The sequence below is a fragment of the Podarcis cretensis genome (genome assembly GCF_951804945.1).
Source record: "Podarcis cretensis genome assembly, chromosome: 2".
NCBI classification, from domain to species: domain Eukaryota; kingdom Metazoa; phylum Chordata; class Lepidosauria; order Squamata; family Lacertidae; genus Podarcis; species Podarcis cretensis.
Genome location: NC_137171.1, coordinates 48,571,586 through 48,591,151, shown reverse-complemented (window position 1 = coordinate 48,591,151; position 19,566 = coordinate 48,571,586). Strand labels below are relative to the sequence as shown.

General features: G+C 40.6%; 1 protein-coding gene across 19 annotated transcripts in view; it reads right to left on the bottom strand.

Moving 5' to 3' along the window:
• The window catches only part of TENM2 (teneurin transmembrane protein 2), a 716,795-nt gene that overhangs the window by 34,249 nt on the left and 662,980 nt on the right, over positions 1–19,566 (bottom strand). For 15 of the 19 annotated variants that reach the window (XM_079964734.1, XM_079964745.1, XM_079964751.1 and 12 more), the window contains 9 exons: positions 19,064–19,325; positions 18,097–18,364; positions 16,906–17,049; positions 14,614–14,863; positions 13,002–13,022; positions 7,776–7,832; positions 4,000–4,232; positions 2,074–2,228; positions 633–1,507 (listed from right to left, as the gene is read on the bottom strand). In XM_079964734.1, the coding sequence (XP_079820860.1) occupies positions 633–1,507; positions 2,074–2,228; positions 4,000–4,232; positions 7,776–7,832; positions 13,002–13,022; positions 14,614–14,863; positions 16,906–17,049; positions 18,097–18,364; positions 19,064–19,325 (2,265 nt within the window). The remainder of the gene's footprint in view (positions 1–632; positions 1,508–2,073; positions 2,229–3,999; positions 4,233–7,775; positions 7,833–13,001; positions 13,023–14,613; positions 14,864–16,905; positions 17,050–18,096; positions 18,365–19,063; positions 19,326–19,566) is intronic. The other 4 variants (XM_079964747.1, XM_079964748.1, XM_079964749.1 and 1 more) reach the window with 1 other exon arrangement.

Sequence of the window (19,566 nt, the reverse complement as noted above, 5' to 3'; positions counted from 1 at the left end):
TCAAAACATTAGCAGTTATCCAAATTCACTTGAATGTCATTACCGTATTCTCTGAGATGCACTGAAAAGATGTGCACATTTGTAAATAAATAAATAAAATTTAAAGGCAGATATTCTAGGGAAGGGCCAGAGCTCAGTATTAGACTATCTGTCTTGCATGCATAAGGTTTGAAGCTCAATCCAGGGAGGGATGGGAATGTCCTATCTGCAACCATAGGAGCTGCTGCCTGTGAGTATAGGCAATGCTAATCTAGATGAATTGCTGATCTGACTCTGTATAAGGCAGTTTTATATGTTCCTATGCTTTTCTCTAAAACGAAGACCACCAGTTAATTCACAGGATGGTTCTTCTCTGTATAATTCTCTACCCGTCTATCCTTACCTGAAAATTATTTCACCCATCTCAAGCCTCCTCCTTTGACCTTGCCAAACCTGAAAAGCAGTTTTCAATTACGCAGAAATCTCCCAAAGGAATTTAGAGTAGATTATGCCAAATAAGAAAATGTGTGCAAAACTAGTGGTCTTTTGAGGCACAGAATATGCTGCCTTGTCCTTGAACCATCATGAAGTCCTACCTGTTTATCAGCTAGACACAAAATGAATGTGCAACATTATTTTGAAAAGAGCCTTACTCATAAAAGGTCGTCCATGCTGTCTCATCACTTTTTGTTGCCAAGAGACCACTGCTCCCATGATAAGTCATTAATCCAAGTTCCAAGGTCTGGGTTGACACTACCTTAAGCCCACCATTTGTGCCAACAGCAAGAGTCACTATTTGATTGTCAGGCATTAGAAAATGACGTGGTGCTCCATTGGTATCCCGCCGAATTTTTAGAGAGTTGCCATTGTTATCAATCACCTCCGTCACATCATTATCGGCACTATAGGTGAAATTATATAGATATTCTCCCGTAACAAGGCTGAGGGTATATTGGTGGATACCGTCAATGCTGAAGACATACAGTTCCTGCTCTCCCGGAGATGCAATTTCATATTGGTTGAAAGAGTTAAGAACAGGTTTGTTTTTGCTGACAGCCCTGATACGTATATTTCCAAGATCTGCTATGTAAATAGTGCCATCTGGTGCCACAGCTAAGGAGGATGGGGTATTTAAGATGGCATCAGTGGCATAAGCATCATCGCCAGCATAGCAATTACAGTTGACATCATTTTTGCAGTCGCAGTCTGAAGCTGCCCCAGCCAAGAGGCAAATCTCGCCATTCGTGGTGACCTGGCGAAGCCGGTTAATTTTTTTCTCATCTGTTTCACTGATGTAAAGAATTCCAGTGTGTGAGATGGCAATGGCACTGGCTGACTCCAGTGCAGAATGAATGGCCAGTTTGCTGAGAGAGTAGTCTATACCAGGAACCTGGCAGTGCATTGGACGGCCAGCAATGATGCTAACCTGATGGTTCTCGGTGATCCGCAAAATGACATTGTTCTCCAGTACATACAGGGAGTTATCCATTGGATTAACAGCAAGGTCAGTCGGCCACTCCAGGCGCACCTACAAGAGGCACAATAAATTAGGACTGGTTTTAGAATAATCTGGACATTTCTTTGAACACATATAAATTATGTACTGAGATTCCTGCATTCAGGGGGGTTGGACTAGATAACCCACAGGGTCCCTTCCAACTCTACAATTCTATTATTCTATGTATGAAATAACAACTAATTGCTCAAATCTTAACTGAGCAACTCAAAGAGCTACGCTGTGTGTAGTTCACTTTGACACATTTCTTTTCTCTATTTATTAAAACTACACACAGTGCTTACACTGAGTAATGATATATGCAGTACATGGGACTAAACGCTTCAAAGATATATAGGAAAAGCAAAGCCAATTAAACACAATATGACCACAGCTCTATTTTTCTATCACTGAGATATGTCATCTGCTGCAGAGAAAACTTGTTTGTTATATCAGTAACTGTATTTCATCATCACTACATTCAAAACCCCTTTTCCCCATCAGATTGGAATACACAGTGTTACCTAGGGAGAACAACTAGGCATTTATCCAAAATAAATAACCATCTGTTTTATTACAAACAAGAAATAACACTCTACCTGGGTAACATCCATGCTGGAATCACAGCTTAGTGGCCGAACAGCAGTTAGGTCATTAGAGCCAAGCAGAGTTGATATTATTCCATTCTGATCAACTTTTCGGATCATTGTAGCATCAACAAAATACATAAGGCCATACTTATCTACTGCAATTCCTACCAGGGTGCAAAGAAAGTAAAAATGAGTTGTCTGACCTCATGGTTTGCTGATAAATTCACCAATTATTGTAGCTGTCCCTCACTTGTAAGTATTTGCTTCTGACTTTTTGAGCCAAAGTATGATGCCATTTCAACCATCTCAAAAGTACTGCTCCATTAGAGTGAATGAAATCTTTGGTTCTAAATTCTCAACAAATTAATTTACAAGCTAACAGTAACACCACTAGTTTCCTGGTATTATATACAAATATATAAAGCTGACACTACTTTTCAATTTATTTTTTTGCAGAAAATAAACTAACTGAAATAACTGTCCATCTAGTCCGCTGTGTATATGTACAGTCTTAGTATCTGTTTGTTCTCTATGCTGTAATAAATCTGAGCTTTCGTTGCCCCACCAAAAACTGTACTACTGTAGATATTGTAGCCAATCTCCAGTCATTAGGCAAGGCAACCTCCCCCTGGTGCACTGTGACTCCAGTCACAAGTTCTTTGTAAACACATTTGGGCTGGATACCCATGTGCATATGCATGTGTGTATATGCCTGAACAAGTACCTTCTTATCCTTTAAGTGCTTCTTCCTTTCCTTCAGATGTTACTGTCCTTGAGATACAGAAGCATGGGCACCAAGGCAGTTTTGGTAAGGAAAAGTACCACCAGTTATGCTGCCTACATCATGTAAGGTAATAGCTTCTGCGTTTGGTGCCACTAAGGTGAATTTAATTAGCACAATGAAAGAAACCTCATGCTGCAGAAAAAGCTAGAGGACTTCATATTGGTTTATTTTAAGAGGAACAATCAAGTTATAAAATTAATGTTTATCATTTTTATATTGAAAAATACCCTAAGTGTTTGAATGTCAGATTTTTATGGTTCGCTTCAGCTGTGCTTTTCAAATTTATTGAGTCAGAATTATTTATTTATATGAGCCATTGAAGCTGGAATTTATACTCTTCCAATAGGTAGACATTTCTTTTATACAATGTTTGTTTATATTTCTTCTGCTCTACTTTCATTCATTCCCAAAGGGAAGACTAGCTGAAGCGTAGGCACTTAGGCTGCAGTTTTTTTAAGTGCAATATTGACAAGCAAGCAAAGGAAACATTAACCTAAGAACCATTATTCCATACAATCTTTTCATTTTTTAAAAAAATTACATATTATTAAAATGGAAAATAAAGTCTGGCTTTTGTTTCTTTTGCAGAAACAGGATATAGACCAGACAGTGCCAACCACCTTTGCCCAAAATAACAGACACTTTTGCATCTCCAAAAAGATTTTGCTTCAGACAATCCTGACTGTTTGTACTTCTTCTCCACAATGGAATGTGAAGGTTATTGTTGTTTTGCAAAGGAACAGGGGCTGCAAGCAAACCCCATGAAAAGAATTGTCTGTGGGAAACACTTGCCAACCAGCTGTGATTCAACCAGAGATTAAAAAATAAGTCAGCAAGCAGTGTTTTAATTGCCAGATAATTATACAGTGGTACGTCGGGTTACATACGCTTCAGGTTACAGATTCCGCTAACCCAGAAATAGTACCTCGGGTTAAGAACTTTGCTTCAGGATGAGAACAGAAATTGTGCTCTGGAGGCGCGGTGGCAGCAAGCAGGAGGCCCCATTAGTTAAAGTGGTGCTTCAGGATAAGAACAGTTTCAGGTTAAGAACGGACCTCCGGAACGAATTAAGTACTTAACCCGAGGTACCACTGTATATAGATTCAGTCTAGCTTCAGATTATAGTTTGTGCAACCTTTTACATTCCTTACCTCGTGGGCTCATTAAAGTTGCATCCACTGCTTTCCCTCCGTCACCACACCTGGCTTCATCAAAAGGCAGACACTGCTCCCCTGTACCTGCCACTACTTCAGAATTTCCAGCTAGGTCTTTTGCACTAGTAAGGGTTTTGACTTTGTAAATACGGCGGCTGTTGGTGTCTGATACATAGAGTGAGCCCGAAACAGGATCCACAGCTAGGTAGTACTTGTGGGCAGGGTTGTTGCTTTAGAACAGAAGAAAGAGAAAACACAATGTCTAAACCAGACCCCACAAAGCATAGTTCTTGTCAGTAATGAACTGGGATATGACAGGGATAGTCTTGGGCAAGAAATGTAGATAGTATCAGTCCCACCACCCTTCTGTCTGAGGAATACTCCCACCCTCCACCCCACAACAGTGTAACATTAGGTTTGGCAAAACCTGCCCTTTTCTCAGTCCCATCCCTTAATTTGGTTATATTAGAGTAGAGTTTGGGTGTGAGAAACTCAGCATCAAATCCCTTCTGTGCCACTTGTTGGCCTGGGGTAAGTCGCTATCTCTGAGCCTGCTCTTACTTCACAGGTTGCTGTGAGGACTACATAGGTAATGCCATGGATACCATCTTGGATGAAGGGCTAAGATAAAAAAGTGACAAATAAATAAATGAATCTGAACAGGGGCTGCTGGGTAGAAGGTAGTGACATAGCAACTTATGTAATTTAATAAACTCTGGCAAGGTGTCCCATCTCAAATTATGTCTGCAATCCCATGCACACTTTATAGAAAAGAAGTTCTGTTGAATTCAGTGGGATTTACTTCTGAGTAAACTTGCACAGGATTGGGCTAGATGCGTTAGACACTGGCTCTTAACAGCTACACTCACTAACTGTTAGGAAGTGTCTGCCTTGTATAAGACCAGTTCACCTTGGCTTCTAGTCAATCTTCCTCTGAATATTACATCATTCTGTATCTTTTTGACAACTGGAAATTGTTTTATATCTCAATAATTTGGACACTGAAGATATATATGGTTCTCATTAGCTTCCATTTATGGATTGCTTTTTACCACCCATGTGAATCCATCTATTTTACAGAGCATGGCTGTTTCATTTAGGTACAGAGCTTTGAAAAATAATGTAGCCACAAATGCAAAATATATGGGAAGCCAACGTGAGATGTCTTCTGACAAGAAGCTGTAAATTATTTTTGAAAAAAGGTACAGCATCTGTGCCTCCTCGTAAAATCTTTAGCTGTCTTCCCACTGTGCCAAATAATAGAATACACTACAGCCTGCCCTGAAGCTGCATAAAAGACGAATAATCTCATAATTTTTAATTGCAGTCCTTTCCCTTCTCATTCTTCACTCTTCATAGATATGTTTTTTAAAATAAAGAGTTCTGTGACGCTTTATAATAAGATGGTCAGTTTGTGATGGTTAGAGGTTAACACTACCATTTAGGTATTCCAAGATGCTGACCTCACATTTAAGGTTAGTACTGAAGAAGCAAGACAGAAAAGTCTTTCTTATTACTCAGAATAAAAACATTCTAAATCATTCTCCGTCTGGTAAACCCTATGCTGTGGACTACTTCCACATTACTTTGAGAAAAGACTGACATACATCCTATCATCTATCTATCTATCTATCTATCTATCTATCTATCTATCTATCTATCGTATCTATCATCTTCTTGCCTTTTTACTCCACTTTTCTTCTGTCATGGAACCCAAGGTGGTGTACAAGTAGTTCCCAGATGGTCATTTAGTCATGTACTGACCAGACCAAGGCCTGCTCAGCTGCAGCAAGATGCTGGCCTCATGTGCTTTCAGAACACAACCAGGGCATCCTAAGGGTGGTGGAATTGAGTTTTATGCACATTCTCTGCCCTGAAAACAAATGCCTCAAAATGAAGCAAATGCATGTTGACACCATTCCATCACACTTCTGAATGCATGTATGTTTTCACCCTCAATCTGACATAAAACCCTTTGCTGCACTATCTAAGTATGTACTTTGTGACACTGAAACACTGTCCTGATGTTTTCTTTTCCTTTAAACTCTAAAGACACAGATGGAAAAACAGCTAGGATTCCAAATCTGTGTATTTGTGACATAAAAACACCAGTATAGTGGCAAAAGTGGTAGCCAGCTTTTAGTTTCTAAACTGTGAACTACTGGATTCGGGCATTATAGGGGTCCTGTAATAAGGAGACAGCAACAATGCCCTTGCTTGCCCCATCCGATCTGTCAAATTTCCATCGCATGGCTCCACCGCAAACATGCTATACAGGAGTATAGCAGGCTCAGCACTGCAGACCTTATTCTCCAATGCCTGAAGACAGCTGGGATCTCAATGGTGGGAGGCAGGGCAAACTGCAATCCACACAATTCTGTGAGAGCTTTCACACCTGAAAGGGCCTTGTGGGGGCTTTACAATTTGAAGTCTTACTTCCTAATCGCAAATGTTTTGGGATAACAATGGTTACTTTGTAGGAGGGAAGATTTATTTTATGATTTATAAAGTATTTATAGATATCCCCTCATATAAAATATCCAACAAAATTAGCAGCATATCCTCAGAAGTACATTTGAACATGAGAAAAGCTCTGCTGGATTAGACCAAAGCTCTGTCTAGTCCTATGGCAAATCTACCAAGACAAATGGAAAGGCAGTAGCTTTCTTTTGCTGTTGTTCCCCATTGATTTGGGGATACTATATAGCCATCATGACTAGTAGCCATTGATAGCTATATCATTCCGGAATTTGTCTAATCTTGTTTAAAAGCTATCTGTTGTGAGCTATCATTGCATCTTGTAGAAGTGAATTCCATAGTCAACTATTTACTTTATGAAAAAATACTTTCTCCTTTTGCAATTATTTCACTATTGAGATACCTTGGGGTATTAAAAACAGGTTTTGAGATTGGGCTCTTGGTCATATTGTTATTAAAATGGGACTCCTGGAAAAGTCATGAATATATCAGGGAGAGGGGGAGGTAAGAAAGTAAAAGTCCTGAACCATGCACTAAAGTGTTGAGTATTTAAAATGCTCCTTTTCTTGTACCTCCTTCATAGGTTATTTGATGGAGAATACAATGGCAACAAAATGGTTCACTGAGCACAAGATATTCATTCACTACTATGCAACAAACAGAAGTGGAGTGGAAAGATGTTGCTACTGCACTCTAATTTGGAAGCAGGAATAGACTGCAGATTCCTATTTTATAGGTTGCATGCTTTTGTCTTATTTCTGCCCATGTCACTCAGGTGTATTAACAGCCCTCTGGTTATCTCACACCACCCCAACAAGTCTCCAAGAAATCATAGCTAAAGGTTGTAATACATTGCTGCAGAGAAGATGCTGATAATATATCCATCACTAAGAGGACAACTTATAGGCCTCTGGTCAATTGCTAACATCAACTGATATCGCTAACATCACCATTACTTTCTTTGGTGAGGCACAATTGGATGATTTTGTTTCCCTTGTCAGAAATAGGATTCAGTGCTAACTGCAGCAGTACAGGCAATAGCTTGTGCCACCAAAATTAATGTACATCAATAGAATTGGGCTGTAGCAGTCAAGCTTATAATGCCTTAGTTTTGAGGTAAACCTGTTTTTTCCTGTGTCTTCATACCATAGAAAGCCCATTATATTATTTGTGCAAGGCTGCAGTGCTAACTGAAACAAGCAACAAGTTCCCCAGATTTGACAGTAAGCTAAGCTAATGTTCTGCTGAAGTTTCCCCCCTATCTTGTGGGGTCAGTGGATGTCTTGAAGTATTACCTTATTTCTAATAAATCTGTTTTGACAGCTGTTCGAGGTGTGGAGCCAGTGAGCCACCTGCAAATTTAGAAATGTCAGCCTCAGCTATTCAAATAGACAACTGGACTAAATGGAGAAGTTCCTGCACAAACATGCCTGGCTAAAAACAGGCAGATGTAATGAGTATTTTAAACAAGATTTCTGCAGATGCCAGCCATGGGTGATATGGGGCAAACTTCTTTAAAAGCCAGTAGAGGCTTTAAAAATCAGCAGGACAAAGACAGAAAGTGAATGATCTAGTTATTTCTCTGCAGTTGGACCTACTGGCCTCTGAAGAACCACACTCTTGGATTTTTGAGATAAACAAAACCAAACCCCATGAGCAAGGGGTTATGTTGAGACAAGTACAGAAGTAGGCATTCTTGCGGACAGAATAGTTAGGTGGTATTACCCAGATTTTTGGAGGATGTCTGTGGATGAAGATATAGATACGACAAAAATCCAATCTTTTGTTAATTGTTTTCAGAGGGAGCACCTGTGACATTGTGAGACTCTTATAGTCCTATCCTATGGTTACCCTGGTCAATATGTTTTTAGGGCAGGCCACTACAACTGCCATCCTAGCACAATATCATAACATGCATTGTTGCAATAGTATTGCAAGCTGCACAAGTATGTGTTAAAACTGGTCTAAGGACAATACCCATACAGCCAAAGATGTTCCCTGGCACAGAAGTGGAGCATGTGGGAGAGAGACAGCGTAGGGGTCTGGTAGAACTGGGCTCCTAACCTGGGTAATCCAGTTTGCCCCTTTGACTGCAGAGCCAGGTAATACTGAAATATTGGGAGAATAAAATGCTGAGATGCTTCCGCTTAGGTATTTAGTGCAGCATTGCTGTTTTGTTAATTCACTTTTTATGGGGGGGGGGGTGCATGATGTTGCCATCCAGTCATTGCCATCCTAGTTCTTTTGCCCTTTCTCACAAAACAAAAAGTTTGAAAAATAAGAGAGTGGTACAATGACCCCTTTTTGCAATTCTATCTTTTTAAAATGATGGGGTTCTTATGTGGGTATGGATGTAGTGGACAGAGGAACCTATTAAGCTTAGCACACACAACTGTACTTTCTGTGTGGGCAGTGCAGCTATTTTATTACCCCCTTTTTAAAAACCAATTTTATAGTCAAAAATTATTTCAATGTTATTAAAAACACACACATAACAGTGAAATACCACTTAAATGAAAGGTTGTTATAACATTATGATGCTATAAATGCATTTTTTAAAGTTGTGGGTGAACATATCAGACGACACAGCAATTTCTCCAAAGCATCTCTTTATTTGTAAGCTGGAACAGAACTGGACTGAAGGGCTCAGTCAGCCTGCTTATATAGAGCTCCAGAACCTCGTTACTGTAACAACTTTCTAAAACTATCCAATCACTGAACGTCACTTTCTATCCTTAGAATCATAGAATCATAGAGTTGGAAGAGACCACAAGGGCCATCAAGTCCAACCCCCTGCCAAGCAGGAAACACCATCAGAGCACTCCTGACATATCGTTGTCAAGCCTCTGCTTAAAGACCTCCAAAAGACCATTTCCCATGCTTTGTGCATTAGTGTACAGACACTGAAGTCCATTAATCATTCCCCCGTGTCTCTTATTTAAGGATTTTTTCCTCCCACCACTAGGTCTGCGTGCTGTTTGCTCCATTTGGTCTATGACATTTGGATGATCATCTTCATCGATTGATAGACTCCTACCTTCAGGAGCACTGTCTCCCTCCCCCACATTAGTCAGTTTAAAGCCCTCCTGATGAGGTTTCTGAGATTTTTGGCAAAAACATTCCTCCCAACTGTTGTGAGGTGCAGCCCATCGCTTGCCAGAAGTCCATCTTCAAGAAACTGCAGTCCGTGATCTAAGAATCCAAACCGTTCCTGTTTACACCATTTGCGAAGCCAGCTGTTCACTTCCACTATTTTTCCCTCTCTCCCTGGTCCACGTCGTTCAACTGGGAGGACAGATGAGATGACAATTTGTGCATTTAATTGCTTCAATTTCCTGCCCAGAGCCTCGTAGTCTCTTTTGATCTTCTGGAGGCTACTGCTTGCAGTGTCATTGGTCCCCACATGAACCAAGAGGAAGGGGTATTTGTCAGTGGGTTTTATGATTCCTTGCAGTCGTTCAGTTACATCTTGGATCTTAGCCCCGGGGAGACAGCACACTTCCTGAGACATCTTGTCAGGCCCACAGATCACTGCTTCTGTTCCCCTCAGTAGGGAATCCCCTATCACCACTACACGCCTCCTCTTAGGTTTGGTTGGAGTTCTTCCATGAGCTGTCCGTTCCAAGGTCGCCTGCACATTCCCTGAGGACTGACTTTGCTGCTCGTCTTCATATACCTGATCGACTGTAATGAGGGAGAGATCCTCAAATGGAGTCTGCTCTTCGTCTTCCATGCTAGGGGAGAGGACCTCAAAGCGATTGTGTATTTCTAAACAATCAGAGCGAACCCTGGGCCTCCTACTTCTTTGAGTCACGTTTCTCCATATATCTGGCTCCTGTGTTGGTGAACTAGCCTCCTTCTCGGGGGAGTCCCCTGTCTCCTCCTTGGTGGAGACGGTGTGCTCTGTTGCTTGGTGGAGACGGTGTGCTCTGTTGCTTGGTGGAGACGGTGTGCTCTGTTGCATAACTATCTACAGTATGCATCCAATCACTGAACGTCACTTTCGATCCTTCATTTGCATAACTATCTACAGTATCCCCCTGCTGGCCCAGGGGGAGAACTTCAGTACATAACAGGAAATACAAAAACCCTTTTGAGCAGCTGCTATTTTAGCAAGATGTTTAATGGTGTTGATCTTAATCAGTATTATTTTAAAATTATATATTCTGGGTGGGATTCACCTAACAAATACAGTCAGCAGAAGCCCTCTGCAGGGGCTTCCATTTGCGCATTTAGGTTTCCCCCACCTTCTTCCCCACTAAATTTGCTTGGGTTGCCCAGAAAATCCCGCAAAACAGCTTGCAGTGTGAGGGGGCATAGTTCCACCTGACAGGATGATACATTCACATCAACAAAATGTTCAGCATAGAGTGATGTTGAATTCCATCCTTTGTTAATTATTCTTTTAATGACCAGAACTACACACACCGCAAACAGCCACAAATACAACCACAATTTCATCATTCCTCCTTCCTAGTTCAGTATCCTTTAATATAAATATGCTAATACAGGTGACCCCTCCGGTCTCTTTGGGGCTTCCTCTGCCCTCTATGAAGTCCTCTTTGGGCTCCAAGGAGGGTCTCCTTGTGAGCCACAAGGATTCTCCAGCTCTCTCTCACCATTTGCTGGTTTGAATCTATTTATTTAATTATTCTCGGCACCACGCATATACGCAGTCTCATGTGAGTCAATCGTGTGTAAGTTGGTGGATATTTCCACCAAATTTGCCACACATCTGTTTTATAGTATTTATACCTCCAGGATTCAGCTTATCATTAGAGTTTTGTAATGCTATAATATAATAAGGTCATAATACTCTAAACCCACACATTATCAAACTCCTTTCTGGTCACCGCCTTTAATCACCTTTCTAACCAACTTTGATTTTCATCATTGTGTTGTTACAATACAGCAGCATTTTCATTTAAGTGGTGTTTGACTATTCTTATATATATCTGATCATTTCCTGAGGCTGATGGGAGTTGTAATATGACAATATCTGGTGGGTACCACATTAGCTACCCCTGACATGCACCAAAAGTATAACTTTTCCATGTTTGGGACAACAGAAGCAAATTTGTGATATTGGTAATGTTAAGCAATGAGCACAGTTGTGCACTTGTGCACATGTTTCCTTTATTTCCAATACACTATTTTTTTCTTTTATGTCCATTTATCGGGTCAAATGCTTTCCTTTTAACACTTATATTAAGAAGATTCTTTTTTCAAATAGACAGCATTGACTTCACAGGAAACTTAATAAATATATCTTCCCCTTATTTTCTACTTTGATATATTAACACACACCTTTTTTTAATTAACAGCTACCACTAAACTTAGTTCTAACCAATACAAATGCATTCCTTTTTGAACACTGATGTACTGATTTATTAATTTTTTTACTCTTTAGCATATGGATACCAGTTTTTGTCAGTTACAAGCAGCTACAGCTTGTGTGGCATTCACCACAGCATCTACTCAGACAAAAGAAGGTACTTAAAGAGTAAGCCAGGAAGTGAGGGAAACGGCAGGAAGTACCATCATTTTGGCCACAGTGTGGATATATTAATAGAGCCCTGGGCTCTCCTAGCATACACATCACAGCCTTCAACAACATGAATTCCATCTAATTAATCTAGAAGCTTCATTTTTTGTTTCCACAGGTTCATGCCACAGTTGGCAACTTATAATACATATTTTCAGTCATTGTGAAAGAGGAGAGCAATTATATTTATCAAACACAGCAGGAGGCTTACACTATCTCAGACACCAAGTTTGAGTTACAGGGCCAATATATTTATCCTGGTCCAACTGGGTTGATGAGCTAATACCTTGAGTGTTTAGTGTAATGTTTTATTTGTTTTATTTTGCAGTAAATTAACTTTTGAATACAGGCAGCTCCAGGAATTGCCACTGGTGCCAGCAAGCAGATGCATGAGTGTTTCATGCTTCTACTGTGCTTCTACTGTAATGTCCAAGATGTACATGCACCTAAAGAGTGAGCAGAGAAACTGACCAAGAAAGGAATTAACTATTTTGCAAAAGAATTCAAACTCTATTTGAAATAATAACAGATCAACCAACTAATATTGTATTAAAAGGGAGGGAGGAGCTGAATCAAGAAAAAAATTAATGAGTTGGAAATGAGTTTTTGACCCATTTCCAGTTCATTAGTGCCTTCTGAACCCTCTCCAGAATTTACAAAAGCCACTGCTGTAGTTTGCCTCAACCATTTAAGCCAATTACAGACTGCAGGGAGAAGTGCTCATATAAAAGTTAACTTGGGGTTCATTATACTTGCATTCCATTAGACATTCCTAATTGCTGTCAGAACTTATTTGGTTGCTTTTTGACTGCAGTGTATAATTGCTAATGCTTATCATATTCATAACACACAATTAGCATATTAATGTTGCTATATTTGATACATTTAAAACAGAACATTGCAAAAGAAGCACAACAGAAAAAGTAAACACAATGGAACAAACTATAGTAAATAACGATTGTGGTTTTGGTCTTACCTATGTTTAAATTCTTTATTTCTTTATAGGAAAGAAACAGAAAAGAAAGAGGGGGGAAAGGAGAACAGTTAGCTGAAGTAAAGGCTATAAAGCAAACATAACATTTTATCTTATGTGACAAGAAGACATGGCAAAGGAAACCTCTTTTTAGCTTTAGCCTTAGGTTAATTTAAGGATGAAGCACAACAGTCACAAGATAGTTCCCTGCTGGAATAGCCCCTCAAGGCATTTTTTTTTTGTAAGAAACTTTCTGGATCACTGAAAAAACGTCATGTGTAAAACCGTCCTGTCTTTTATACTGACAGTGAAAAGAGTTGGCAGCTGCCTGTCAGCAGGCTTGATGCAGTGTAGGCCTGACAAAAGTGAAATGTGCTAATATCCTTTCCAATCAAACAATTGAACCACAAGAGTTTTTAAACCCTGAGCCCATCTCTATTTTGCAACTGGCTTTCCTCTTCAGTCCCTAAAATTGTCACTTAAGGCAGGTTTGACTGTCAGTGCAGTTATTCATCTTATGTGCTGTCTAACTGAGCAGAAGTGCTGTTTTATAACAGAGCAAAGCGACACTGAGCTTTGTAAATTCACACAGTATTAATCAGTGTTTATCTCAGCACTGTAAGATGAGATTTTATATTAAATTTTAGGGTCAGGATGTATATATATATATATCACACATATATGTGCATACATATACCAATACTAATACCAATACCTATTTATCTTGCAATGTTTGTAAGCCATGCTGTGGGATGCCTCTTTTGCTATATACACGAGAACAAAAGTTGAGCCCTGTCAAATCAATCACTGGGTTAGTGCAGTGAAGAATCCTATTTCTTACAGTAACCACAACTAGATAATTCAAAGTAGCCTACAATCAAGACATAACAGCAACAAATTCCAGGAAATGGTATTCAGTGGCACACTGAAACATGACTGTGCTCATTATGTTATCAGGCAGTTATATGTGATCACACTTTCAATCACATTTGCCTCTGCAAAAGTTTCAGCTGTCTTGGTTATACTGCTGCGTTTAAAACAGCTGCACGACCCATAATTTCCTTCTAAATTCCTTTAATTTTTCATACAACAAATGTTTCATTGTGGGGAGTTTTGCCCTGCTTTTGTTGCACTATAGAGCAAGATTACCTCTCCAGACAGGAGTAATGCAGTAACACCTGGGAAGCACTGCAGAACAACCAACAAAGAGGAACTATATGTGGATGATTCAGTTATAAATCCACCACTAATACACTGTTATTGTGTCAATCACGTGTTGCACAACACACCTGCCCCAAAACCACCAGTCTGGAGGAACCCTAAATATAACTATCCATCGTGTGTATGGGGGAGGAGCCCATCTGATTCCAGGTGGCCTTAGTAGAAAATGGTGTGGCTAAACTGCTGCTTGAATTCCTATTGCAATCCTTGGAAGAAGGGATAAGGCAACTTCAAATATACTCTGATCCAGCAGCCTTCCCTAAATTGAGTCATTCATGTTTACATACTAAGCTACAGTGGCAGGTAGTGCTGAAAGCAACAACGATATAGGAAAACTAGAAAGAAGGACTAAGTACAAAGGCATTTGTAGCGGTGCAAATAGCAGCAGAATTACCTTAATTCCAAAATGCTAGTGACATTCCTAGAAGGAAAGATGCGCCGAATGTAGTTGAAATCCCCGACAAACAGGCTTCCATCAATTCCTACCGCAAGTGCCACAGGGGCCAGAAGTTTGTTTCCTTCAGCAAGACCATTACAACTTGGACAGGAAATACTCCTTCGACGACCGTTTCCCATGATGCTGGAGATTACAGCAGGCTGCTGCGTTAGAAACTGATTCTCTCCACTACCTTTGTGTAGAATACCTAACAAGAAGAAAAGCAAGGACTTACAATAATTCATAACAAATGACTGTTAAGTGGCTGAGCCAGTTTACCACTGGTGACTGTTTAGGATCCAACACATCCACTGACTCCTTTCCCCCCATTATAGGTCCAAACCACTTTATGCTATGTCCCTTGCTCTCTTGCTTGCAGCTGCCACTAGCAACTGTTTCTTTTCACTTAGCCCTGGTCACAGCTGTTTCACTTTTTGTTCCCCTGTAGCAGGGGTGGGGAAACTATGGATGGTACTGACTACAGCAGACCCACCCATGAGGTAAGGTGAGGCAGCAGACTTCAATGTAGGTCTTTCCTCCTCCTCTTGTTCCTGATGAAGATCTTCACTCACCCCTTCTTCCTTGGCAGGGAGGTCAGCACAATTTTGTGGTTCACTTCAGAGGCCAATATATCTTGGGCCAGCCCTGACTACAACTCCCATCATACCTGACCGCTGGCCATGCTGGCTGGGACCGATGGGAGTTGGAATAAAACACTTTCCATTCTTGATATTTAAAGTGTGGTTTATGGTGACCTGCTTCACGTGTTGTGCACAGGGAGGTTTTGCTTGTGTGTGTGAATGAACATTTAAACATGAAACCTGCCACACGTGTCCCAAAGAACTTGATGATCCTTGGGGTCCCTTCGAACTCTAGAATTTATGAAAGTGATACAGTGCAAGAAAACCTTTGTCGCTTGCACAAAGAGGCCCCAAGAAGCACTTTTAGGAGAACTATACACCTCACAAATTGTAGAAATAAGAATATGCATGGTGAGGCGTAGAAGGGAAGAGAATATCAATATTATATTCCATTCTTATATGGAGCTTCTGGTGGTCTCCCATTAATGGAGGAATTATCGTATTTTTCACTCTATAGGACGCACTTTTTCCCTTCTAGAAAGTAAGGGAAAATGTGTGTGTGTCTTATGGAACGAATGCAGGCTGCACGGTTAAGCCCAAAGCCAGAACAGGGAGATGGAATGCTGCGCAGCACTCTGTCTCGCTGTTCTAGCTTGGGGATGGCTGTGCAAAGCCTCTGTAGGGCAGTGGGGTGCCTTCACCCTGCTGTTCTGCAGAGGCTTCAAAGGAAGCCTTTGGAGCACAGCAGGACCTCGCGCTGCACTCCAAAGGCTTCGGGTTCCTTTCACTGAAGCCAGGAGAGTCTTGCTCTCCTGGCTTCAGCAAAAGGAACCCAAAGCCTTTGGAGCGCAGCGCGAGGTCCCGCTGCGCTCCAAAGGCTTCAGGCGGCTATCCCTGAAGCCTTTGGAGCGCAGCGGGACCTTGCACTCCAAATGTTTTGGGTTCCTTTTGCTGAAGCCGGGAGAGCAAGACTCTTGTCTTCAACAGAGAGGGAGAGCTGCGCAGCGCCTCTTCAGCGAAGCAGGAGGAGAAATGGAAGGGACTCCGTTTCTCCTGCTGCTTCGCTGAAGGGGTGCTGAGCAGAGAGGGGGAGATTTTTTTTTCTTGTTCTCCCCCTCTAAAGCAAGGTGCGTCCTATGGTCGGGTGCGTCCTATAGAGTGAAAAATACGGTAGGTTTCTATTTGCCTTTCACAGTTGCTTAGTTTCATAAATGCTGCAATGGCAAAGTCAGTGGATTTGTGTTCCCTTGCCCGCTGGCCACCCAGCAACCTATCTGCTATCACTTCTCATTCCAGGCATTCTGTGCAAGGTGGTCTTGGATATCAGCTGCATCCAGTGCTGCCTTGCAGCAGCTAATACTGTTCACAAGCTCTAGTGTGGCAGCTGCTGCTTGTGTGGACTTCTAGCCGCTAATGTAATTCATAAAGGCCAAAGGCACTGGCCAAAGGCAGACAGAGAACTCTCAATATATTTCAACTCTTTGCTGCAGTGTGCTATAAACCAGTCAATGAAACCATATGTAATGCTTATGGTTGGCATGCAAATAATTGCTTGTGTGAGTACCACCCATCAGATGTCAGCACAAGCACTCCTTGATATTCTGGAGGCAACCATGAGAATAGGGCTTGCACCCAAAGCTTAAACACATATTAAAATTGTTGAACTTACCACTTTTTATATTAAGCACATGATGTTTTTCCAAAGACCAGCCCCCTAGATTTGAGGGGTCAAGTTCAAATCCTTGGAGCAGGGCAGTTCTTTTCTCCCATAAAATCAGACTAGGACAGGTCTCATACTCAAATCCCACAGATACTGAAAAATATGTATCAATAATCAGTGATTGTGAATGATTTGTCCTCTACCACAAACTACTGTTCCCAATATATTATCTTTTATTCTGAATAAAATTCAGATAATTGACTGCAGTTGACTGAAAAACTTGATTCACTTATACCCAGGGGAACTATAGATCCTGATAGTTTGGGGGAGGGGTGGGAGCAAATGACTGATTTAATGAGGGAGAAATAGGGGGGAAGTCAGTTATGATGAAAAGGCTATATTCTATTTTTAATTAACTGGCTGTTCAGCACTGACTGTATTCAATATATATGCTCAATACAGTATGTGATTATGAAAAAAGTGAAAAAGAATGTTAATACATTAACTGATGCACTAAATATACAGTAGTGAGATTTCTTCATGTGGAGACCTTTAGAAAATATAAATTGCAATCGATCACTCCTACCAAATTGACTTTGCCCTTGCTCCAAATTTAACGTGAACCTATTTATTGTTTACTGTAATAGTTATTTATGGAATCTGAAGAAGCCACCCATTATGTGGTACCAAATGGGTTTGCCACTGCACTTTTACTGAGAAAAAAGCCACAGTCCACACTGGCTTCCTGATATTTCTTGTGGTAAGCACAGTGCATAATATATATTTTTAATGCACACACGAACAGTTTTGTGAGTGTATATTAAAACAGTGAGTTCCTTACATATATATTTTTCACCTGAAAGCTCGTGTGTTGTAGTGGATGGAAAGTCAAACTAGGCCTAATAGGAACTGGATGCAATGCATCGTTCAGGAATGAAGCTCAGTTGTGGCCTAATGAAGTTCTCTCTAAGCTTCATCTAGCTCACTGTATGAGGAAAACATGTAAACTATCCTAAGCTCCTCCAAAATACAAATATGATAAATCAATAAATAAGCAAAGTATTATCTTCGAACACACAAAGGACACATGTGACATCAGTTATGCTGTAATGGCTTTTTTTTCCAGATGAAATTTAAGATACTGCTGTTAGCATAACAGCCAATACTTAAAACCCGCAAAATGTGAATCTGATGGCTTACCTACAGCATCTGAGAGCCCATAAACCTTCTGGCCATAAGCATCCGTTTTGTCCCAAATAAAAGTGTAAGCCAAGTTGGGAGATGCTTGAAATGACTTTTGAAAAAGATGTCCTTCAACTGCAACCATCAGATGTACTTTAATTAAGTTCAGAGGCACAAGTGATTGTGTCATGGTGATCTTAAGCAAAGATTTGTATCCAGCAGTACGGGAACTCAGATAGCAGAGTTTTATGTTGGAGCCTGGGACTTCAATTTCTTCATGAAGAACCTGAGTGAGAATGCAAAGCACACTTCAAATATGCACCGGAAGAGAGTTTTTAAAAAAATAAAAATAAAAAAGATATATCAAGTGTTTTATTTCAAGACTGATGACTTTTTGCTGCTGAGATGTTTTAATCTGGTCTTCCTGCAATGGCCCAATTTAAAGTAAGATTTCTGGATATTTTGGTCACTTTTATAGTTTCTTTTTTTAAAAAAACCCACACTTCTGGTAGATGTGTAAAAAGGAAACACATGTTGTCAGCAAGGACAGACACAAGTCTGACACGTATTTGTTTCGTTACTACAATAATTCTATGTACATGAAATACTCATGCCTGTCTTTATGGATGTGATTAAGACTTTCGCCTCCAGAAGTTTTGTACCCAATTTTGTTCGGAAATGCAATGTCAGAAATGGCCACAAAGAATGTCTAGACAAGCATTTCACCATTTCAAGTCCAAATTAAAGATTTTAATCTGATTTAAACATTATGCAGCAGCAACATTTACTGTATTTATATTAGTGTTTGATGAATACCAAATATGCGAAGGGTTGAGCGTCTCCCCATGCCAGTGAGCCCTGGCCAGCCATGGCCCCCAACTTGTGCCTGCTATATATTCTGAAGTATTTGGATATGTGTGTCTCCCCCTTCACACTTTCGGCACGATCACCTGCTTGTGGTTGTGTTTACATTCATGCTTGATACCTGAGTCTCTGGAACAATGGGGTTTCGGCCAGGAGCATCACTGAAGAATGTCGAGAGTGGAGATGAAATTATAACTGGATCAGGCCGGATAAAACCACTTAAATCACAGCTAGGAATGGAATTCTCTTCAGTCTTCATTGCAAGTGTATCCATGGCATAGAAGCTGTTCCATGGCAGCCATACTGTCCTCTCTTGGCTCATGAATGGTGCTCGCTCAAAGTGTAGAGTTAGAGATGCTCCTCCATTCGCAATCAAATCAAACCTAGGAAATTTTGAAGTTCATATCAGGAATAATTCTAGAGTGAGACAAGGGAATAGGCCAGCCTTTACCAACTTGGTGCCCCCCCCCCAGATTATTGGTCATGCTGGCTGAGATTGGGAGTTGTAGTCCAAAACATCTTGAGGTCACCAGGTTTGGTAAGCTAGAACAGACAATGAAACGTAGGAGAGTATCGAATAATGAATGATCAAGACCTGTTGGAGGCAATTGCTGACTTAGGTTA